The sequence below is a fragment of the Typopeltis vanoorti genome, chromosome 4 (genome assembly GCF_054136105.1).
Source record: "Typopeltis vanoorti isolate ZY-2024b chromosome 4, IOZ_Tvanoo_1.0, whole genome shotgun sequence".
Classification (NCBI taxonomy): Eukaryota; Metazoa; Arthropoda; class Arachnida; order Uropygi; family Thelyphonidae; genus Typopeltis; species Typopeltis vanoorti.
Genome location: NC_143552.1, coordinates 72,494,401 through 72,520,157, shown reverse-complemented (window position 1 = coordinate 72,520,157; position 25,757 = coordinate 72,494,401). Strand labels below are relative to the sequence as shown.

Sequence of the window (25,757 nt, the reverse complement as noted above, 5' to 3'; positions counted from 1 at the left end):
CACACACACACACACACACACACACACACACACACACACACACAATGCACTAAGTTTTGCATGAATGTGACACATTCATTCAGAAATGCTCCTTTATCGTCTCAACTACACACACTGGCTGCTGAATTAGAAATCTTTATGTAGATGTACGTAAACATCACTTATGCTGTGTATATGCAAAATGTTTTAAGAATTCTGCTTAGTCAGTAATTGTCAGTAGTGTTGATTACAATGGGAAAAACAAAGGATTTTTCTGAGTTCATTAAAGGATTATTGTGGGTGTACATCTGGATGGAGCCATGATTTTGAAAACAGCAGAGCCTACTGATTTCTCAAAAGGTGAGATATCCTGGGTGTTTAATCACTAGAGAAATAGCACACATTGCTTGTCTAAGAGGCATAACTGTGATCATAAGACAGTTTGTCAGAAACGAGATTGCGTTGTTTGAGAAGGCTTGTACGGGCTAAACAGAACTTCCTCTGTGTAGCAATTGACCAAAGCATTTAATGAAGGCTCTTCTCGATCCATATCTCACCAAACTGTGTGCATGGAATCAGTATTGGCAGTCGCATTCCTAAACGAAAACCACTGATTTCTGCAAAGAACCAGAAAATTCATCTACAGCGGTGTCAGGAACACCATGAATGGACACTGGAAGACTGGAAAAAAGTCGTGGTTAGACGAATCACAGCACACATTGTCCTACTGACAATAGGCAGAAAGTTTGCTGGGAGCCCCATAAAGCAATTAACTCGGCTTGCCTTGTAAACACAACTCAAGGTTCTGGAGTTGGTGTCATTGTGTGGGGTATGTTCTGTTATTATGTAATGGATCCCCCTCATATTGTTGTTGGAAGGTCAGGTATCCTCCAAGGATATCCGAACATTGTTGCCGATCAAGTCCATCCTGTAATGTTGACTTTTTATTCAGCAGATGGCAGTTGCTTCATGGACAATGGTGCTACTGTCGATTGTGCAAAACTTGTTCAGCACGATGGACAGTAAGTTCAGCAAGCATGACAGCGACTTCTACCATCTTTCCTGGCCACTGCATAGCCCAGATCTGAAACCTATTGAGAACATATGGAACATTAGACAAACAGATCTAGAAGCAAAGTATTCTTCTGTTAATTCTGAGTTAAAGGACTGTCTTGTGAATGCCTCATATGTTGTAGATGTACTATCATTAAAGTATTGCAACACAGTACTAAATAAAAGTTTCTAATTCATTGGCTTGTATGCGTATATCCTGTGCAGTTGTCATCATTCTGCCATCTTCATCAACCAATATTATACTTCCATACTCATTCTTTCTGCTATCAGCCACATATTGAAAGAACTCCCTTAGATTTTTTTTTTTTTTTTGGTTTCATTAGCTAAAAGTGCTCATACTGCACTTTTGCTATCTTTACTGAATGAGTCACCTTCTTGCCTGCTCTTTGTACTCTTTACAACTGATTATTAACACTCATCATACTGCCTCCATATTGCTTTCTTCTTCTTCTTCCACGTTGCATACCTTATCCCTTCATTCATCCATTTCACACCTACCTCATTTAATCTCCAGACCTTTAGAATGTATTCAGACATTGCCTCTCCCAGATAGTTCCTGAGCAGGGCTTGTGTAGCATTGATTGTCTTTTCCTTCCAATTTCTCATTACATGATATAACTGCAAGCCATCCGCGCAGTTAGCCTAGTGGCTATGCACTTCACAACCATATGCCTGGGAAGGAGTGTTCTAGGTTCGATTCTTGAGTAGTGGAAGAAGATTTGACGACCCATTTATAATAACATCTTTTGATGAGCTAATCCAATGCAAACCTTCATTTGATCCTCGTGTGCACTCTATTTCATGCTGTTCAAGAAAACAGTCTATCAAAAAACTCAAGAAATTCATTCTCTTTGTCACCTGAAGACATTTCTTCATTCCAGTCTATATTAACATAATTAAAATCATCTATTTCTTATTACATTTTCTTTTCACTGCCCTCTGCATTAATAGGTCTATAGTAATCCACAACTAAATATTTCATCCTGTCCATCCATACCTCACACCATACTACCTTAAAACCACTGCCACTATTTGTTCCTTGCATCTCCATCTTGGATGGACATAACTCCTTTGCTACATTCATAGCCATATTCATTATTTCCTGCTCTGCCTTTTGCCTGCTACCACTCACATTAAAATTTGCCTGATATTCCATGAGCATGTTATACTTCTAACATTCTGCATTTGCTCACCTCTCCTATTCAACCTCTCCACATAGACATTCTCACCATCTCTCCATGCATGCATATTACATTCATGGCATATTACCATTTTCCAAAAATCCACATAGCTCACATTAGACTTTCACACTGATCTGTATACTGACTTCGCTCTCACCACCACCATTCTGTTTCTAAACAATGAACACACAAAGAACCACACAGAAATTAATGAATACACAAACTAATGCTCAAGTGAACACCCTGTACCAATTTCATTTTCACAAAAAAAAAAATTCATATGAAAACTATCAATATTGCCACACTACAAATATAAAAGTTTACTTCTCTTTTAGCCATTCTCTGAACAACTACCTTCTAATCTTCACTGCCTGGTGGTTTCCAACATTATCCTTCAGTATGCGACTACCACCTTGTTTATTGAAGGCCTAAAGTGACTTGAAAAAGTTGTGTTTGGTTTTTAGAGTAGGATTTCTGGATTGTTTCATTCTCAGTCCACCTATGGTACTAATGCTACTGTACTGTAAGCTAATAGCCTTTCATGGGTGTGATTCACATTAAAAAAAGTTTTCTTTCCAAAAGCAGTAGTAAGTCATTATATTAGCTACTGCATTTAAACAAGTGAAATCTTTATAGTTTTATTCACTAACTCCTCTTTAGTACTCTTTTGTTTTAGTCCTTTTCTCCTCCTCCTCCTGGCAAGTCTAACCACAAGTTTGTTCTTTGTTCATGTCTCCTTTTCTATAGATCGTCCTTCTCCTAGTCATTCTCAGCCTCCTGTAGCACTACAATGACACCACCATTTAGGATGACCTCTGAGACTTCTATGCCTCGTTTCTATTGTCTGATTATTGCTTCTGTTCTTTTGATCCTAATATCTGCTCTGATATAATAAACAAAATTATTCTTGCTGGGATGAGTACTTTTATTCCCAACTCCACTCAAATTTCTTCATCCAAACACTAGCGCTCCAAGTGGCTTGGAAAAATTCCATGTTGGTCTCTAGCGCAGCATTTCAGACTGTGTAAAAATAAATTAAAAAATACAAATATTATTAGCAAATAAAGTTTCATAGGTGAGAGCAACATTTAAAAAAAAAAAAAAAGTCAAACCTGATTAACCTCAGGTCATAACAACGGGGGGGGGATCAACAAATCTAAACCATACTTGATAAGAACCAGTGCACTAAACTTGTCTCCTGTCCAAATGGTAATTAAGCCTTCTGGTTCCTTGACTAAGGCTATTGGATACAACTTCTGTCCTATTGTGTTTTCACTTCTCTCATATCCTAATGGTACAGTAGGATCTCCTAAAGGTAAGGCAAACATCTTGGCATCCGGTTTTTTTTTTTTTTTTTTTCCAACTGTTGTATAAACAAGCAAGGCAGATTTCTTTTGACCATTTCACAAGCTATTGGCAGTATGTCCCCTCTGAAATTTTGCCAGAAGGAAATCAGAAAAATACTCAGTAGCCTTGACACCAATAAGTCTTCTGCTCCTGATGGTATTCCTAATATAAAAAAAGAAAGAAAGAAAGAAAAAAAAACAATAGTCCTGCTCCATTGGCAACATAGAATTTAATATTATAACTGACTATATTTTAACACACTTTGAAATTATGTTACAGAAATTTTTTTAATTTAGATTTTCTTATGTACTGTAAATTGCCTTAATCTTACAGTTTTATAGCTTTTTATTTTTTTTGTTAAATATATATTTATATGGAAGCATAATGTATAGTGAAGAGACAATATAGAAAATCTCAGGAAAATCCTCAAATTAAAGTATATACCACAATTATTTAAAAAAAAAAACGCTCCCAACTTGAAGAATTGACTTATAATTCCTGCCTGGCCACCACAAAATATAGAGTTGGCAGAACTAGAATATAGTACAGGGCCCAAGGATTGAATGAGGTGTATTCATAAAAGCGATATTTCTAAACTTTGTATAGACATTTCATAATTTACTACTTGGCAGCTTGTTGCTTGGAAATGTTATTAGAATAACAGATTAGTGAGATGTATGGAAAATTGGCTGCCTAAGGACCAAAAGAAGCATGTGACATACCACATCATTCTATTTTTGGACTGCTGCTTTTCTGTTGTGTGTGTATATATATATATATATATTATATTTTATTACTTGTAATTCATTTATTAATGAATTTCAAGTGTATGAGCTTATGGTGATACAGATACCAGATATCTTACATTAAAAAGTGACTATTTATTAGCATAAAATTTTCTCCACATTTCAAAAATAGGCATCTTCAGTATGAAATGAACAGAACAGAATCGCATTCCTACATAACGGGGAAAAAAAAAAAAAAACAGTGCAACGTTTTAGTAAAGAACGATGGTCTACGATTATCACCCATTTAAGGGATAAATGTAGAGCATCAGACCTCTCGAGATTAGAGTGATTTAATTTTACTCCAAAACTGTTTTGTAAAGCCTTTGAATTAGAAAACTTCTCTTGTGCAGGACTCCAATTTTCTTTCAAAAGACTGTTTAGAAGAAATAGCATGATCTGCAAATCCAAACTGCTCAGGTTCATGATAACTTAATGCAGATTTTCCAGATTGACCAAAATATGATACACCCAGGGCTTTTTTTCAGCCGGAACGCATTCTGGTAAACTTTTCCAGAACATTCTGGCTGAAAAAAAAAGCTCTGTATATATATGTATATTGGCTTTTTACAGCCAGAACACGTTCCGGTAAACTTTTCCGGACCATTCCAGCTGAAAAAAAGCTCTGGATACACTAGAAGAGCAGTAATCTAATCTGAAAAGTGCACTGGGAGCAGCCTTTCTTCAGTGCTACTTGAATGTTAAGAGGTCTAAGAATTTCAAAGATACATTCAGATATTTTTCCTTTCATAAAGGAAGAAGTTGGAGTAGTCCTTTAACTACTGATTTCTTTGTTGATAGAGGGCTTGTTAAAACCATTAGTGAAGAACAGATATTGTATATTTAGTTCCTGATGTGATACTACCTCAGCAGAGTACAGAGTATGCACATGGCGAAGCAAGATTTTTTTTGACAAGGATGAATGTGAGAGTGCAATAGCTGTAGTATCTTGTATGTTTGTTTGTTTTTTCCTCATGAAGGATAGCAGATTGAAAAAGTCAAAAAAAAACATGCAGAAAATCTTTTTATTTTCTTGACTAGTTTTGTGAAAATTCTTTTGTTTCACTACATCAGATTAATTACATGAATAAACTAAAAAACCAGAAAACAAGTAGTAAGTTAGCAACTCTAGTGAAAATATTTGCACATAAATAAACAATGGAAATTGTGCATTCACTATTATACTAGCTGCTGGTTAATGGGTTGCTGTATACTACTGGTAAATATGTCGTGATGAATTAATGAAGACCCAACTTAATGTAAAATCATCCCTTGTTTTTGTTGCACAATATGGGATGCTTATCATTTCAGCTGATTCTGTGAATGCTTTTGAGAAAAAATGGTAATCTATATGGAGCATTTTTGATTGTTGTCATGCTAGTTGATGCTTTGTTTCTGTTGTATGTGCCTCCAGCCCTTATTTGTGGCTTCTTTCATTTTCAACATCTTTGAAATGTTCTGATTGGCATACCTTTCCAGATCTGCCTGTCTGTTCTATATAGTGTAAACCACTAACTGCAGATCTTGTTCTACAAGATCTGCAATTTGTAGTTTTTAAGTGGTGAATGGAAATTTAGGTTTCAGGTGATTAGAGATTTTGTTGAATGGGTAGACAGCAACCTTTAAGTTTTGTTGGCAAAAGTAACTTGCTATTTTATCTGTGACTAATTGTATATATATGGAAGAATCGCTGCTCCTCTAAGGTCTTGGTTTTCTTATTCATCCAATTGTTTTGGAGTTTAAATAGAATTTTTTTTATTGATATTCTGTTGTAACCATTTTTGGTAGGACTGAACTAAGAACTGTAGCTCTTGGTTCCTTTTATCTATGTTTGTGGAAATTTTGTAGGCCCTATCATGTAAGGAACAGATGATGCCCTTATTTTTTTGTGCTAGGTGGTGGTGGTGATATGTAGCATGTAGGGGTAATGTCCTGTGTTTTTTGGCTTCCTATAGACTGAGACGTTGAGTGAGTTTTTTTCAGATACCTCAATTAGTGTATCCAAAAATGATCAAGTCCTATTTGTTTCTAATTCAACAGTGAAATTGATTCAAGGATGAATGTTGTTGAGGTACAGGGTTGAATCTTCTATTTGGGTAATAGTATCAGGCCAAATGATAAAAATATTGTCAACATATCATCCCCAAATTTTAGATTGTGTTCCTTGATACTTTAGGGCTGTTTTTTCATACCACTCCATGAATTGGTCAGCTAACAATGGAGAAAGAGAAAGAGGTGAGTCCCATTACTAGTCCCTCCTTTTGTTCAGAATAATCTTGAAATATGTACTATTGTGCAGTGCTTTTTATCAACAGTAGGTCTCAGTGGCAAATCATGATTGTGTAGCTTAGGGTCTCCATATATTCTAGGAACCAGAGGATGTCTAGATTCAAGACATTTTTTTTGTTTTCTCAGACCAGTTCAGCATGTTTTTTTTATTTATTTTTAATTTTTTAATTTTTTTATAAGTTGTTGGTCTTATTGTGGAAATATTCTCTGGGATTGTGATCCAACTTTTCATAGATGTTAGTGTCTTCTAGAATGATTTCATTTTTTCTATATTCTATTGAGTCCAGTACTACTATTGAGGTTGAGTTGCCTTTGTCGGCTTTCAGCACTACAATGTTTTTGTCTTTTTTAATGTTTTTAAAGCCCTTCATTCTATTTTTGCAATATTATTACTAGGATGTTTTGCTTGTAAAAGTACAGAAGCTGTTTAGATATGAAGAAAATCTGCAGCATCTCTTGGAATTCTTTGAAGGCATTTTTCCACACTTGCCATAATATCTAATTTTGGAATTCTACTGGAAGAAATTGCAAAATTGAAACCTCAGGAAAAGATGTTCATTTTAGAATCAGATGATGTTCTTGAGGACTTGTTAATAGCTATTTCATTGAGTGACAATCTGTCACTGTGGTTGTTTTTTCTTTGATTAGGTTTGATTTCTTCTTCATTCTTTCTTGGCTTACTCTGCCAATGTGTTCTGATTTCTCATAGGAAAATCTATCTAAACTATTCCAGGTGTTCACAGGAAGAGAAGAAGATAATTGTATGTGAAGAGTATATGGCTAGCTGTCAATTTGTGAAAGCTTACTCCTTGTGTGTTGTATGTGTTCTTCTGTGTGTTGGAAAATTCTTAAAGCAAATTTTGTGTTGAACTACTGGCATAATCTTAAAAAACAAGGAATAACTGCATAATAAATTTAGTTTAATCCTTAGCCATGTGTAAGCAAACAAAGTTTGCACCTGAAGCCACTTGTGGTAAAGGTGGACCAAGCTCTCATCTCTCCTTGTCTTAGTATTTCCCATAATGCAAAACACATCTACTTGTGGACATGTATAATGCTATGCATTAAGGGAAGGGCCACTACCCAGACCGGTTTCGGCCTTTATTGAGGTCTCATCGGTGGGAGCTATAATAAATTTAGTTTAATCCTAAAACTTTCAACATCAGTGGGAGCCAGATCCAGAAGTGGCGATACTAAGGCAGAAGTAATGGAGAAGTCTTATTTACCTATATAAGTTGCCAAAAGATGTACCACCTTATTATTAAATTACTCTGGATTTAGATAAAGATGTTGGAAGTTTTTTTTTTCTTACTTGGTTAGACTATAATAAATTTAGTTTAATCCTTTATCCAAGTGTAAGCAAACAAAGTTGTTTGCTTACCAGCAGTCACCTTCCCCATCCCAACAATATGGGATTATAAAAACTTAATTAATCAGTTCTGATAACAATATCCTAACTGCTGAACCTGACCACATTCTCAACACTTTCTTAGCCAATGGCTATAGAGGCCCACACATCCAAAAAATTTAAACCCCCGTGACCACAACCCCCCCCCCCTTCCAGAACACAGAGACTACACAAAATCTATCACCATTTCATATATTCAGGGCTCATCTTAAAAATTAACAAAAAATCCTGAAACAATACAACCACTTACAAACCATATAAGAAATTGGCATCCCTTATCTGCTCAACTGAAGACAAGCCACACTCTCTGGACAGGCAGGAAGGCCAACATCTGAATTTCCAAACACATGGGCTACATGTAGTTCCCACTATGACTGCTTTGGACTTGCTGATCATGCTTTGCACACCCACCTCAGTATATGCACTGGAAGATGGCCACTGTACTGTACCTCAGCAAATAGAAATATGAGAGGCTATTCCTGGAATTTGCCTCAGTCTTAAAAAAATTCTCAAACCACAACAGATTTGGGAAGTATTTGTCTTCAGCCAGCAGCTAAGACCACTCATGGTAGCCCACTGTGGGGCAATATTTAGATAGGCAAACTTTGGTTGCATTGCTTCAGCTTCATTTATCCAGTGTTAGTGTGAGCATGCACAATCATATTGTACATATCCCCTGATGATGGCAATTTGACTTTTCTGAAATATTGAAAGTATTATTGTAATTAATATTCAGTATACATTGTAATTTCCTCAAAAAAAAGTACATTTTGCTATATAGAATTCTATGCTCTTGTAGTTTAGCCTACATAGGACATATAGGCTCTGGATTTCAGGCTAGAAAGAAGGAATATATTGCAGATATTGAGCATAAAAGAAAAAGATAGATCTAGTCTGACCAACCATACCATACCATGCAGTTGAGTAGAATGTTTCAGCCATGCCTTATGTGGAAGAAAATTTTTATTCCAGGCATCTGAAGGAATCAGTTACATTCATCCATTCATGCAGATCACTGAGTGAAAACCAAAGCATGATATTAAGTGACATATGGAAATTGCTTATTAAATGTCAACTCTGCTAATAATCACCCTGTCATTAAATGCAGAGAGTCAATGCATGCCAAGCGACCTCATTTATTTTTTACATGAATTTATATTTCTTGTAATGGTTTTTCAGCATTTAGATGCTTTGCTATCTGTTTATATATTTTTAATGTTTATTAAGCCCTAATGAAGAAGCCACTAGTTCTTTGTAGGTGTGCAAAATTAGTAGGAGTAATTTTCAAATTTTAATGACTAATAGATTTTCTTGTTACTGCTGAATGTAAATAGAATGTATTGGAAGAGCATGTTGTAAAACTATGATGAACTTTAAATTACAATATGACATATAACTTAGTAGTTGAGTAAACCTACAATAAATCTTCTAGTTCAGAGCAGTACATCTGTTTAATACTGTTCAGCGTTAATTTTTTTTTTTTAAATAAAATTAATTTAAGTGATTCTAAGATATTTCAAGGTGTTGAATCCAAATCTGCAATTCAAAGAAATTCTGTCATGTCAGGTTGATTTTTTTTTCTAGGTGTGTATGCTTTTCATAGATTTTAAAATATTTTATCATGAATTAATCAGCAATAATATCAAAATTATGAATTACCGTCATCCATTTGTGTTTTGTTACTGCTGTTCGTTCTCAATGCATATAGCATATAATTAGACTCTATGCATATAGCAAATAAATGAATGGAGTCATGGTTTGAACATGTCTTACATTAAAAATATCATAACATGAGTTCAGTCTGTTAAGTTCTCATTTGTGCGCATATGTTTTCTCGAATCTCCCATTTCTTTAATTTATTATTATGTCACATTTAAAAGTTAAGAGGCCTATAAAATAAGAATGGACTGCTTGCAATAAGGACCACATACATTCCGGTTATATATATGTATAAAGAGACTGTTACTTCTCTTTAGCTAATGTATATGGATTTTCTATGGAAAAAAACAAAAAATAAATATTTGATATTATACCCAAACATATACTCTTGGATCATCTTCCAATATTAGATGTGGTTCTGGTGAATGCTATACCTGCTGCTTCAGTTTGAATAGGAAGTCATGGTCAGAGGAAAGCAGGTATAAAATTTTGACAAACCTCATCTGATTATTAATTAACTTAAGGAATTCACAACGTACACTTGAATATAAATTAAACTTTTGACATCGTTGACAATATTTTGACAACGTCATGTTGCCCTCTTCAAAGGAACTTAAAATAAAGACATGTTCATGCAGGCACTACACACAGTAATTGAGGACGAATCAAGGAAGCTATTGTTTCTCCTAAAAGTCCTGATGGTGCCCCCTAGCAGGCTATGTAGGTATTCTTGGCCATTGGGCTGAAGGTCTCCTGATGTATGTCTCCCAAATTTGGGGCAGTCTCATGCAACCAAATTTGTTGAGGTTTGGCATCTGACTGAACAAAGCAGTTAAAATGATCTTGTTGGAGATTTCAATTTATCTACACAACACTTTGAACAGCTTTGATTTCATCTTTAAGAATGGAACGTATTAGCTCCAGGAATGAAAATTACTGTTTTAAAAATAAAAATAAAAATTTGGCTTCAGGTTTTAAGGAAAAGAATGAAATTTATTACTATTGCAACGTGAGATATTGATTATGAAATGAATGAATAAATTAGATTTATGATGTAAGGTATGACCTTAATTTATTGGCTAATTGGCACATGTTTATAGACTTGCAAATCAAGCTTAAAAGTGTTTTTACATAATAGTAAAAAAACTCTTTAAAGAATGCCTTCCATATCTCTTGCATGTGCAATAAGTATGAAGAAGACATTTGAAAATGTGTAGATTGATGGGAATAATAAAGCACAAGCACTAGGAATATTTATGGCAATTAAAAATAATTGCATTACTGTTGAGTGTGCAAGAAGACTGTTTTTTGTGCTTTTGAGCCACCAGGACATTGCGGCATTATTTTAAGAAAATATGGTCTTTTGAAAAGATTTTACTCCACAACAAAAGAATACGAGTTCTTCATTGACTTGAAGATTTCTGTTACCATTGTATATCAAACTGCATCTTATGAAACTTGAAAAGCATTGGGAAAAAATGAACCTGCATTACAGTATTCTAAACTGCAAGATTTCAAAAAATTTCAGGAGCCAAATTTAAGAAATATATATTTGTTGGGCTGAAGTTAGGAAAATGTTAAATGATGTAGAATTTGAAAGTCTAAAATTTGTGTTCAGCAATATTGTTGAAGAGTTTTTGGGCAATGATGAAGCTAAAAATGGTGAACTAGTTGATTGGTTTTTTTTTTTAATTTGTATTTACTCTAACTTTTTTTATTTATTTTCGTTATTATCATTAATATAGATATTTCTGAAATACAGTGTTTTTCTAATAGTTAATTTATATATATATAATTATTATTATTTCTTGTTTTCTTCTTTTTTTTTTTTAATCATAGAACAATACTTAGCTAAGTTAATGCTTTGGCATACTTGTTGCCAGTTTTTTGTATGGTATAACCTTTCAATATTCGAGGGTGGCCTGGAAAGTTCTCGACCTCGCCCATAGATGGCAACACTATTGGCATGATTTTATTTTATTTTTTTCTGAGTTTGTACATCTGTCATAAGCATCCATGTGAAATTGCAAGTGATTCTGTCAAGTAGCTTGTTTTATACAGCTGTCTGAAGCAAAAGTGTTGTCTGTATCCCTTGAAATGGATAAAATTGAGTATTGTGCGGTTATAAAATTCTATGTAAAAGAAAGTTTAATGCCAAAAGAAATTAATTCGAAGTTCATAAAAGTTTATGGGTACTCTTCTCCTTCGTTTTCAACAATTAAGAAATGGGCTGCCAAGTTTAAATATGGGCGTATCAGCCTTGAAGATGATCCACATGAAGGATGTCCAAAAAGTGTAACAACACCAGAAATCATTGAATGAAATACCACATTGGATGACCAGTGAGTCAAAGTGCGCGAAATTGCTGAGACTATAGGCATTTCAAAAGAACGTGTAGGATATATTTTGCATGAAGAATTGCAAATGAAAAAGCTTTGTGCAAGATGGGTCATGCTTGCTCACAGCAGATCAAAAAAATGCATTCATATGAAAATCTCTGAACAGTGCTTGGAGCGTTTTAACAAGAATTCTGTGTGTCGATTTATTACTATGGATGAGACTTGGATTCACCATTACACACCAGAATCCAAACAGCACTCAAAACAGGGGACAGAAGCTGGTTGTTCAGCACCAAAGCAAAGTCGGTTCCATCAGCAGGAAAGGTCATGGCATTTTGTTTATTAATTATCTTGAAAAAGGTAAAACAATAACCGGGGAATATTATTCCAATCTTTTAACTAGACTAGATGAAAAAATTTGTGTGAAAAGACTGGTTTGCAGAAGGAAAAAATCATCTTTCATCAGGACAATGCACCCACCCACAAAGGTGTTTTGGCATTGGGAAAATTAAGGGATCTGCACTATGAATTGTTGGAACATCCACCCTATTCTCCAGATTTGAATTCCCCTAACTTCAATCTCTTCCAAAAACTAAAACCCTTCCTTGCTGGTCAGCGTTTTTCTTTGAATCAAGAGGTGATTGCAGCTGTAGAGGGATATTTTGCAGATCTTACTGAGAACAACTACAGGGACAGAATAATTGCTCTGGAGCATCACTCGTATAAATGTATTAGTCTTAAGGGAGATTGTTGAAAAATAAAAATAAATTTGTTTTTCATTGTTAGGCCGAGAACTTTTCAGATCACCCTCGTATAATAATTTGGTATTGTACACTTAAAAGATGTGAAAACCCTGCATAGCCTCTGTATTTATCCTTCATTAGTGCTATTGTTTAAGGACTGCATTACTTTAACATCGGCACATTCCAAAAAAAAGCACAAACATTGCTTGTCTTACTGGTATATGAATGCCATGAATATTTGTTGCAAGGTGAAGTGTTTTTTTTTTTTTTGCTTCATTGCTGCAGTAATGTTTTTACTGTAAAAATATGTTTCAAATCCATAAAAAAATTAAATATCAAAATAAATGAATGTTTATGTATTTGATAATTATATTATTTTAGCTGACTGAAGAATGGCAACAAAAGCAGCTTGCATCTACAGATTGCCACTTACAACTCATCAATCATTACACCGAAACATTGAGCTTTTTAGCATCTCAGAGGAGAGTATATATGAAGTCTTCTTCTAGAAAAAAAGAAACTGCATTGGAATTTGTTCCAGTTAATCTTCATCTTCAACGAATGTGGGTGCAAAATGTTACAACCAGGAAAAGTAAGAATGAAAGGCTCATTATAATTTACAGTGATCTTTCACTTATCAGACCTTCAAGTAATGACCTCTGAATGGTTTAGTTTGTCTACTGACTTCTAATACAGCACTATGTAACTGTACCTTCAGTTACCTGACAAGCTGCATTCAGATAATTGAGAGATTACTGTATTTTCAATCAAATTCTCTTGTTACTTCTATGGAGTTGTAATACATGTAGAAAATAATTCCTTTTAAAATATTGATCTTACAAAACCAGTTGTACATAAAATAGTAATTCACTCCCTATATCTGTTGACCAGAATTATTTTTTTCTACACTCTTCATTAATCTTGTTATTTCAGTTTCAGTTTGCATTAGCTTGTACTCCCATGCAGGTTCCATACTAAAATAAGTTGCCAATACTCATACTCCAAACTTTTGAGGATAAGCAATACTAAACAAGTCTAGTAATGTATAAAATAAAAATAAAAAAACAAATCTTTAGACAAATTTACTGAAATCACAGTGATGAAAAACAAACTGGAACTTCATATTAAATATGAAACTATATGAAATCATGTTTCTTTTTGATATGATCATATGTTTATTATTGTGACAATGAGCTGTAGACCTCTGTATCTGTATAGCTTTATTGTGATTTTATGATGTCTGAAAGTATGGAACAATGTGCTAATTTTTGTTTTAAAAGCAAAATGGCTAGTGAAACATGTGATTTTCTGGAAATATCATTGGAGATACTGCTATGGGATAAACATTAATTTTAAGTGGTTCTCTTGATTAAAAGAAGGAAGAATCTCGATCCAAAAGGATCCTTTACCATAGATGATTGTCATAATTTGAAAATAATGGAAAAGATATACAATTCAATGAGAAATGATGTACACTTAACCAAAGATTACAAAGTAATTTCCTTTGGCATGTGCAATTCAATATTAAATGAAGGACTGAATGTGAACTGCAATTTCCATAACAATTAAGAGAAGTAATAAGAAAATGATTTTTTTTTCCCATGACAGTGGAACACTTCAAGTATATTAGCGTTCATGTTTCCTGTATTATATTATTTTCTGTTCAACTTTTTTTTTTTTTTCAGAATGCTGCTGTTTAAATAAAATTTGACAAAGACACTTTTGAGCATCCAAAAAATGGATTTCAATAAATGTTTTAAATAGTAGCAGAAACAACAGGCAAAATGTATTGCTACAACCTCATGTAGCAACACATTCTGCCTGGGGTGTGTGTGTGTCTCACACTTACTGCAGGCACATCTGCCTGGATATTTTAAAATAAACTTTACATACATATATATGCTCATTAAATCAAAGAAAAAATGCATTAACTCATTTTGCCTTGAAACTTTCACTAATCAATGATCATCAAAATGGCATCCATCCCATGAAAATCTTCCTACTTATATCTATGTATGTACAAATATCATAAAAATGAAATAAATTCATGTAATTGGTATATACCTATCAAATCCATTTATTAACACCCCCGTACCGGCCGCGGTGGATAAATAGTGAGACCGAACTGCACTTCTTATCCATGTTATTCAATAGGTGTTTCAGAATCCTATCCAGATTTTGCTGGATGTCTATAGACTGACTGGTTGTGGGGTTAAGCATGGCATGATATTTTTATGAACATCCATTTACTACAGTTTTTGTTCTACCTGTTACAGTGCTATATTGCTAGTTTTAGCATCCATCTCAGAAATTAGTTTTTCATTTCTGGTATTAGGTTATCTCTGAGCAGCTGTTAACTCATTGACAAATCTGTCCAATCCAATTCCAGTCATTGAATACTGTTCTCACATTTGAGATGCTGCTTCCTAAAAGCTTCATAAAAATTCTGAACTGAATACAGAAGAGAGCATTATCACATTGGATAGTCTTTAAGCAAAAGCTGGAGAATCTGATTAATTTTGGCATGCCTTAATTTGAAAATGAACTTAAAATTGTTTTATAATCTGCCAGGATAAGACAATTGTGTTTATGGAATCAAAATTAAGTATTGATGTAATAATTTCATATGAACAAAGGCATATACATATCCACATTTATTTATAGATTTATTATTATTAAGAGAGACCTCCAGGAAGTCCATACTATTTGCACCAAATATCATACCTATTCTTAAATTCACATTACTTCCCCACACAACATCCAACGTCCAATCCATTCCAATCACACATTACTCTATGAGAGTAAAATGTAGCCCGCATTCCCTTTTTGATAGGATTCATCCTCAACTTCCAAGGATGACCTTGCTTCCTTTCTCCACCCTCCATAAAATGAAAAATTCCATCTATTGAAACACATCTATATAACCCACATATGGGCAATTCCAGACCTGCAGGCCAGATCCGGCCCTCTACTTCTTTTGATCCAGCCCTAATCTATTTCAGCGAAGTTTGTCTGATTCATGAAAACATGATGTGTTCTACTGACTCACATTAAGCTAACATCATATGACTTGCGCAAAACACACTATGTTTTCTCCAACCAAGGTCTCTTTCTCACTGACAAGCGGCGTGTGTGAACGTGTTACAATGTATCAGTTCGGTACTTGCGTTGGTGTTGTGCTTTGTTCAGTGCCTGCATTAATGTTGTGTTCTGTTCGGTGCCTGCGGTGTAGAAGACAGTTTTGTTTGACAGTTCTGAATATCGTTTATAAATTTGGGACATTGTCAGGGGTTATTGCAAAAAAAAGAAAAGTAGATGCAGAGAATCGTCAATTTCAAGACAACTGGACGGAGGAGGAGGATTATTTTATTCTGAATAAAGGTTTGCCTGTATGTTTGCTGTACAACAAATCCGTATGCATCAACAAAGAATACAACTTGAAGAGACACTTTACTGTGAGACATGGAGATCACCCAAAAATTGATGGACAACTACGAAAAGATGAAATACAGAAGTTGAAGAAGAACTTGGATACCCAGCAGTAAATGTTCAACAAGCAAAGAACGCAGCACCACAGCATTATCAAAGCCAGCTTTGTGGTAAGCGAAAAAATTGCTAAGCATTCTAAGTTATTTGGTGAAGGAGAATTTATCAAAGAATGTCTGCTGGATGTTGCAAGTATAATATGTCCTGAAAAGAAAAAAGACTTTGAGAATATTCGTTTGTCGAGACGTACTGTTGTCCAATGGATAGAAATTATGGCTGATGATATCAAAAAAAGTTTAAAAGAGAAGATTGCTAGATTGGAAGCATTTTCAATTGCTTTGGATGACAGCACCGATGCCTCCGATACAGCACAACTAGCAACATTTATTCGAGGAGTTGATGCGGATTTCAACATCACAGAAGAATTATTGGCGCTTCGGCCATTAAAAGGAACAACTACCGGTGAAGATATATTTGAAACAGTCAACGCAGTCTTCAAGAGATTTGGGCTTAAACGGAGTTCATTATTTGGCATATGCACTGATGGAGCCCCTCCAATGGTTGGTGCACAGAAGGGATTTATTGGAATAGTTCATGAAAGAGCAATAGAACTACAGATCCATCCAGAAAATTTAACAAATTTTCACTGCATTATCCACCAACAAAATCTGTGTGGAAAATCGATTAAATTCACAAATGTTATGGAAGTTGTAGTAGCCAGTATTAAATTTAATAAGTCATGTGCACTTAATCACTGCCAATTTAAGGAGTATTTGGCAGACCTATTTTCAAATTATGAAGATGTCTCTTATTATTGTGAAGTGAGGTGGTTGAGTAAAGGTAAAATGTTAAAACGATTTTATGATCCGAGACAAGACATTGCAGATTTTATGGACATAAAAGGAAACACAATTAACCAAGTAAAAGATGACGAGTGGGTGTGTGATTTAGCATTCCTTGTAGATGTCACTGGATACCTAAACGAACTGAATCTTAAATTGCAAAAACAAGGAAAATTGGTTCATGAACTGCATGGACATGTCAAAGCTTTTTTGTAATAAACTAAGATTGTTGGAAAGTCAGATAAGAGCTAAAAATTGTTATCATTTTCCTACTCTAGCAACTCATAAAAATATCCCTTATAATTGTTATGGAGATGAACTGAAGGCACTAATAGGGTAATTTGATACAAGGTTTGCTGACTTCAAAAACAAAGACTCCACATTCGCTATATTTGCTCATCCGATGGATGCTGATGTAAATAATGTGCCAGAAAACTTACAGATGGAACTTATTGAGCTTCAGGCAGATTTAGTGCTAAAATCACAATTTAACAACATTGCTTTGACGGATTTTTTTTAAATTTTATATATACATATTTACGTGCCTTTTCAAAGACAAAAATCGTTTGTCTTTTCGGCAGCACATATATGTGTGAACAGTTTTTTTTGAGGATGAAATACAATAAATCAAAAATTTGGACAGACGAAAACCTTGAAAATTCTATGTGATTATCCTTAAGTAATATTAACGTCAATATTGATAGTCTCGTAGTTGAAGTACAAGGCCAATCTTCACGTTAAATTGTTATGTCGTTCATTATATTATAAAATTTATGTAGAGCTTTATACCAAAGCATTATATTATATATAAATGAAATATGAAGTAGCAACTTGTTTTTATTCATTTAATATTAATTTATTTTATTTAATAATTTGGTCCAGCCCTTGACTCGGAGACAGAATGATAATTTGGCCCCTGAACTAGGAAAGGTTGCCCATGCCTGATATAACCCTTTCAGGAGTTTGTAAGTCTCAATCACATCGCCTCTCTTTCTCCTGTTTGCTAGTGTCTGCAGCCTACAAATTCTCAATCTGTCTTCATAATCAATATTACACAACCATGATATCATTTTTGACACTTTCTCTCTGCGCACACTCTCTCTCTCTCTCTCTCTCTCTCTCTCTCACTGTATCAGAATCACCCAAAAACCAGGAGAGACCAGACCTGTGCACAGTAGTTCAGGTGAAGTCTTATCAAGGCCTTGTAAAGAGGCAAAATGACTTCCTTATCTTTACACATCAAGGTTTGTTTCAGCATTGCAATTGTTCTCTGAGTTGTATTAACAATTTTTCTATATGACTCTTCAGCTTCAACTTCCTGTCTACTAAAATTCCAAAATCCTTAGCCTGATCAGTTTCTTCTAGCTTAATCCCATCAATATAATAAGATTTTGGATATCTAATTACACTAAAATGTGATTAGATATCCAATCCAACCTTACATTTATTAACATTGAACTGACAGCCATTTTCACATGCTCACAATTCCTGCCTATTCATATCATTCTGCAAGTATTGCATATCAGCAGCACTTCTGATTACGTTACTTATCATTGCATCATCAGCAAATAGCTGTATGTCGCATGTCAAATCCTTCTCAATGTCATTAATGTACAGATTGAATAACAGTGGACCAAGGACTGATCCTTGCAGCACACCACTTGTTACCTTACTTGAATCTTGCAGATTCACACCTCTCATATACGACTTTTTGATATTGGTCAGTCAGCTATCCTCTTATCCACACTAATAGTCTGTGGTCTGCATGACACAGTTTGACAACTTGCAGATCTCTGTTTTAGTGTAGTTCCTTACCTATGCAGACATCTTTACACATGCTTGATAGGTCTGCACCAGACAAACATAGAATTGATCTGTTTTCATAATCATTTCTATCATTAACACAGTTACCTAACATTGTTGCTCTTACACAGATTCTCATGATTCCTTCCATTAGAATTCAGTTTCCCCGACCCTCTGTATTAGATCTCTTATCATTTAATAATTTTTCAAGACTCCTGATGCCAAATGCATTCAAGTGTAGGCCATTCCTCTTATACAACAAATCCAATCTTCTCTCAAACTCACTCCATACATCTAAACACACTCATCCATTCCTTCTACACAGCCTCTGCATCAAATCGTTTACCATTATAGCCATTCTTCATAATTCATTTCCATCATATCTAGGTAATTCATGTAGCAGGCATTAGTGATTTCTTTGATTAATAGTCAGCAAATGTTGTATATGCAAATGGTCTTATTGAGATGTGATGAAATTCTGAAGAATAAAATGTTTATATATATGGCAGCAGCAGTTAAATGAAGTCTCTTTAATCAAATTTATGTAAGGATTCAAATGCTGGATTTCAATAAAATGCATTCAGCAGGCCCACGAATAATTTTCATATGAATGGGTGGACAAGACAATTGGTTCTTGTATACATTATGTGAAACACACCTAAAACATTAAAAATAAAGGTTTAAAAGCATTAATGAAAAAAAGAGGCAAATATATTAGCTTTTAGGCAGTTTATACCTTTTAAATAATGCTGTATTAAGGCAGTGTAAATCTTCAACACAAACTGTGTTGAAGATTTACACATTTTTAAGCTTTTGATCACTTAAAAAAAATTTTTTTTTTCATTTTTGGAGTCTAAAGTTGTTTCTTACTTGTATATAAAAAAAAATGATATTTTATTATCTTTTGTTTAATAGTTTCTGATGCTGAGATGATGCCGTTTAGGCTCTTTTCTTAAGTGATTTCTTATATATATATTTTAAATATGTAATTAAATTGAACTGATATTTTTCTGGTTTACTTGTCTTGTTCATGAAATTTCAAACGTTATGTTTTAAGGGATAAATTTTAGCATTTTTGTTTAAATTCATAAAAAAGGCAGTAGAGAATTAGTTTTTTTTTTTTTTTTTTTCATCTTAAGATTCTTCTGTCTTGTGTACTGAACTGATTCATAACAATTTTGGGACTCCTTGTTTGCAGATTAATAAAAAGGAATATTTCTTTACTCTTGAAAATTTATTTTGTTCTTGCATTGGTAGGTATAGCATCACTGAGCATGTACACACCACAATATATTAATCCTCCTCCTATCTCCCCCCCCCCCCCTTCAAAAAATGCACTTTTAAGCTTACCATTACAAATGGTAAAAGCCCAAACATTCACATTAGCATACTGAGTTTCATTTCCTAATTAATTGTAAATAATATCACAATAAAATGGTAAGAAATGGAATAAAGGGAAAGGATTGGCAGGAACCAAAGATTAAAAAATAAAAAAATATATATATAAAAATTAAAAAAAAAAAAAACATGAAAAAGTATAAATGCAGTAATAAGAGTCATATGATAGAAAGTGTTAGATCCTGAATGGACGATTTTTGAGAAATTATTCATTCAGAATCTAACATGAGAATTTAGCTAACTCAGATAATACCTGGTTGACAGCACACAGTTCTGAATTTTGTTGTAAAGGAATTTATATAATAACATGTAAATCACACTAGAAAAATCTTGTAGTTGAAAGTTAAACTGAAGGATTATAGGATTAATGAAATTTTAATAAGGAAATTGTAGTATAATCTTGTCCCATTAAGCTGTCTTAAACTTAATAAGTCATCAAAGAAGTTAAGAGTACAAGTGCAAAGGTCGAGTTACATATGCACGTATTGGCTGTAATGCCGCCAGCTACAACATACGAGGAATATGATGCAAGCGGGATTCCTGGAATACAGCACAGCACCTAACGGCAGCTAGGACTTGGAGGATCACCTTAGGGGCATGGAGACCAAGGGGTCGTATGGGAAAGAAGGGACGAAATATAGCAAATGCACGGGAGAATGCGGGGCTTTTTTCTGATTGCTCCCAATTTCACCTCGAGGATTCTTGACTAGCGGACGGAGTAGGGACGAGCGAGAGAGATGTCCCACTCATGTAGGAGCAGAGAACGCGCTGTATCGAGGCAGTGAGAAGTTCGAGTCTGGGAAGAATGTAAAACGGACAGCGTAGTTGTAAGCCCATTGCGGAAGCAACCGATCGAAGGAGGACCCGAACAACACGCGCCCATTAACAGACCTTCGGAAGAAAAGGATTGGGTAACGTAAAGACCTTTACTGTATGTTTGAATGAGATAGAATTTAGTGTTAGATCATATTAAGCAGACAATTCATAGTGGACTATAATAAGGATTTTGTATTTTATGAGATAGAGTAATTCTGCTAAACAAAGGAATGTCAGGAGTGAAAATTTAGCTGCATGTGACTGAGATTGTATGTGAATTTGAAATTTTTTAGATGATTTATATCAGAATAGTAACGGGTTGAGAATTGTATTTTAATGTAGCATTAAATAAGAGTTTGGTTTTTGAGTAACATAATTAGCTAGATTTAATGTTTTATAGTTTGTGTGAGATTATCAAGTTAAAATATGAGTGTTCTGTTAAATTAGTATTGAGTAACTAACTTAGCAAGAGATTTTGAAAAGCTTAGTGTCATATTCCAATTATAGCTGTAAAGTGTAAGTTGTTCCAATATATGCCTGAATCGTGCTTGATTCGAGAATTCAAATTACCACTTGCAAAAAATTTAGAACCATAGCGGGAGGGAATTTAGTGAGAGTGTTTGAGTAATAGATTATTGGCCACGACTGAAATTAGAACCAGTATCTATTTAGAGTATATTAGAATGAATGCCAATTAACCTAGGAATATTCCCTGAATTTTGAATAAGCTCACATTATAGGACTCTGGCTGGCGCAGCAATAAAAAATAAATTTGCCAGTGTCCGAAAAGTAAGGCATTCTTAGGTGGAGTTAAAGTAAGGCATTCTTAGGGAAGTATATTAGTATATTATATATATATATATAACGAAAGTATAAAGAAAGTAAGAAGATAAATAAGTACAAATGACTAATAAAGATAAAGATTAAAACAAATGAATAAAATAAATAGATAGAGTAGAGAAAACCACACATTTAACAAAAGTAGAAGACTATGACATTATAAAAACTAAAATACAGAATTAATGTTTAAATTTTGAAATGTCATGTTAGCTTAAATTCAGAGTGATTAGTGTACTCTTTCTCCAACCCACAGGTCATGGGTTCTAATCCCACCATGGGCATGGACGTTTGTGATTGTCTTTAGGTGGAAGATGAATTTCATCACTCAGTGTGTGTGTGTGTGTGTGTGACCACCTCCATTCTAATGGGAGGCCTGAAGTGTCTGAAAAAGTTCCATATTTGGTCTCAAGAGCAGGGTTTTTGGACAATATAAAAATAAATAAAAATTACAAAACAATATTTAAAATTATACAAATATGGAAAAAAAATTCCTTGCTAACCTACAGCACAAATGTACTATAGGTTTAGTAATAATCTTTCATGGATGGTAACCACAAAAAAAAAAAAAAAAAAAAAAAAAAAAAATCATTTGCCTCCATCTTCATTTCATAAATGGCTTTCATAAGCCATTTATGAAATGCTTATGATTTGGCAGTATATAGAAGGGATTTCTGTGTTTTATTTAATGGTGTTAATTCAAAACACAGAAATTCTCTTCATTATCTAATGCAAAAATTTTTCTACAACAAAATTATTACCATCTCATACATTCAGGACAAAACCAAAAAGATATCTATGATGCTTAATAAATATTTGCTCTTCACCACATTTTAACTATACATCAAATTGGCAACTCTTATTCATTCACCTAAGGATAAACCTTCTCCTTTATTACATCCAGGAGTATATGGAGTGCCCTGTACTTGTGACCTGGCTTCTATGGACCTTGGAGAACATAAGAAATGCATTTGCCACTATCATTATGGCAGGTCAGGACTAACGGACCATGCCTTAGATGACCTTTCATGGAATAAAACGAAAGTGCTACACAGACCTCATAAGTCAGGGAGATTATTTTTGGAATCAGCAGCAGCTTTAAAACATTCTCCAAATCTCAAAAACTATGGCTATATCAATTTACCAAAAATCTAGAAGACTGTCATTTTAAGATCAAATTAATACTTTTTTTATAAATTACTTTTTTTTAATGTTTTTTCTTCACTCTTTATCCAACAATAGATGGTGCCAATTAGGACTTTAGTTCCTTGCATCGTCCATTACAATTGTTTAAACTAACCCTCCTGTTATACCAAATTGTTGCGATTTCGTGTACTGTGACAAGCCATGTTTTTCTTTGAAGATGAATATAATACCAGCAAAATATTAGCAAATAAGTGAAATAAATAAACATTTTCTTATATTATGTTTTGTGAATTAATACTGTCTTTATTTCATAATGAACTAGATACATGCAGACTGTATTGTTAAAATCAAAATCTCTAAATCAGAATAACTTTTTATCTTATGGATAAAAAATCATTCAAAAACAAAATGAGCTGATAGCCACACAAACTGCATAACTTGTAATTAAACTTCAAATTAAAGAAATACTGTATACTGTGCCATATATCTTTAATTTATAGTTTTAAGAAAGCAGTGCCAATTTATGCCAGCCGTCTGTCTTTGGGTCTCTATCCAATTTGATGAAACTGATTTCTTCTTACCAGTTGTGCCAACCACCTCCTTCCCCCTTAAATTGATTACTTCAAGCTGATTAATTCTGGCTAATCTTCATCACTTATAGCTCTTTTGTAATTGGAGGTGGCCAGTTATTAATATAATTGGCTGCTGAAGTTTTCACGTTACTGACTGCAGGAGTTGTAAATGAGAATAGTAGTAGTAGTAGTGTGAGAGGTAATGATGAGAGAACAAGAAGGCAGGACGGATGGTGAAGTGTGTGTGGGGGGGGGGGTCATAGTGGACAAGGAGACACATATACAGAGATTGGATGTTGGAAACAGTAGTGAAAATGTGTGCATGGGAATATGATGTACAGGGTGTCCCAAAATTCACACAAGATGTAATTTTGATAGAAAACACAGGTTTTTAATTAAAAATTGTAATTTCTTATTGATTCAGAAAGTATACAGTATTTAATTAAAAATTGTAATTTCTTATTGATTCAGAAAGTATACAGTATAGGGTTATGCATGGAATAGCATATCGGGTAAATGGTCTCCATGGCTTTGCTGGCACATACGCACTCTTTTGTCGAAATTTTCCATGACTGTTTTGCATAAATGTGGCTGAATTTCGTTGATACAGCGCTCAATTTCCTCCTTCAAGGCGTGGGTGGTCGTGGGCTTGTTGGCATAAACCTTAGACTTCAAAAAATCCCAAAGAAAAAAGTCCAATGGCGTCAAGTCACATGATCTGGGTGGCCAATTCTGATCACCAAAATGGGAAATTACATGACCAGGAAATGACTCATGCATTAATTGAATTGTTTCTCGGGCTGTATGGCATGTGGCACAGTCTTGTTGAAACCACATGTCGTCCACATCCATATCTTGTAATTTAGGCACAAAAAACTGGATTATCATGTCGCCATAGCAAGCACCATTAACTGTTATTGCCTTACCAGCCGCATTTTCGAAGAAGAATAGACAATGATGCCTCCAGCCTAAAATCCGCACCAAACAGTGACACGTTGTGGATGCATTTGTTTTTCAACAATCACTCGTGGATTTTCTGAACCCCAAATGCGACGATTTTGTCGATTAACAAAGCCATCAAGATGAAAATGAGCCTCATCGCTGAAGATGATTTTGTTCGAAAAATAAGCATCCACTTGTTGTTGTTCCATAATCCATTCAATGAACTCTCTTCGCTGTGTGTGGTCAGTAGGCTTCAGTTCTTGAGTCAGTTGAACTTTGTAAGTATAAAGATGCAAATCTTTCGTGAGAATACACTGTAGAGAGCTTCTCGAAATGCCCAATTCAAGACCACGGTGCCGAATTGATGTTCCTGGACTCGGCAACACTTTCACGAAACGCTTTGATGTTGTCTGTTGAAGGACGGCCAGAGTGTATAAGATCACTAATTGATCCAGTTTCCTTGAATTTTTTAATTAATCTTTTCACAGTTGATGAAGTTAAATCACTATTCCAACCATATTTTGTACGAAAATTGCGAACTGTAGCTGCCAAATCTTCATTATTTTTAAAATATTGCTCAACAATGAAAATGCGTTGTTCTTTTGTGTAGCACTCCATTTTTAATAACCCTGAAGTGCCAGCTATCATGCTGTCTTTTTTTTCTCGTTGGCAACTTTACCGCACAAATGGCGCTAAATTTAAATCTTGCGTGAATTTTGGGACACCCTTTATAAGCAGTGATAATGGTGATTTGCCAAATGTGGTGAAATCACAACCAACAAGTGGCATATATAAGACTGTTTATAGATCTAAAAGTGAATTGATGTTTATTTACAGATATTAGACGCATCAGAAGTAAGGGAGATAAAATAGTTTCACTGATGTTTGGATAAGACTGATATCCTGATAGGTATAGATATGGAAGAGTATGGTGTTTTTTGTAGGGATAGAGAAGACAGGAAGGAAAGAAGAGGAGTGCTCTTGATGATAGCAGGGAAATTATGTCGGCACAAAGTGGAGATGCAAGAAGGAAACATTGACAATGGTATTGTACAGTATGGTGTGAGGTGGAGATTGAGAGAAATAGATATTTAGTTCAATGTTGCCATAA

The 25,757-nt window shown here is 34.3% G+C and overlaps 1 protein-coding gene across 4 annotated transcripts in view; it reads left to right on the top strand.

The window, feature by feature from the left end:
* LOC150107404 (inositol polyphosphate-4-phosphatase type I A) overlaps positions 1–25,757 on the top strand; it is a 484,038-nt gene that overhangs the window by 265,268 nt on the left and 193,013 nt on the right. For all 4 annotated transcript variants that reach the window (XM_090391868.1, XM_090391866.1, XM_090391867.1 and 1 more), the window contains exon 13: positions 13,186–13,396. In XM_090391868.1, coding sequence (XP_090247994.1) covers positions 13,186–13,396 — 211 coding nt within the window. The remainder of the gene's footprint in view (positions 1–13,185; positions 13,397–25,757) is intronic.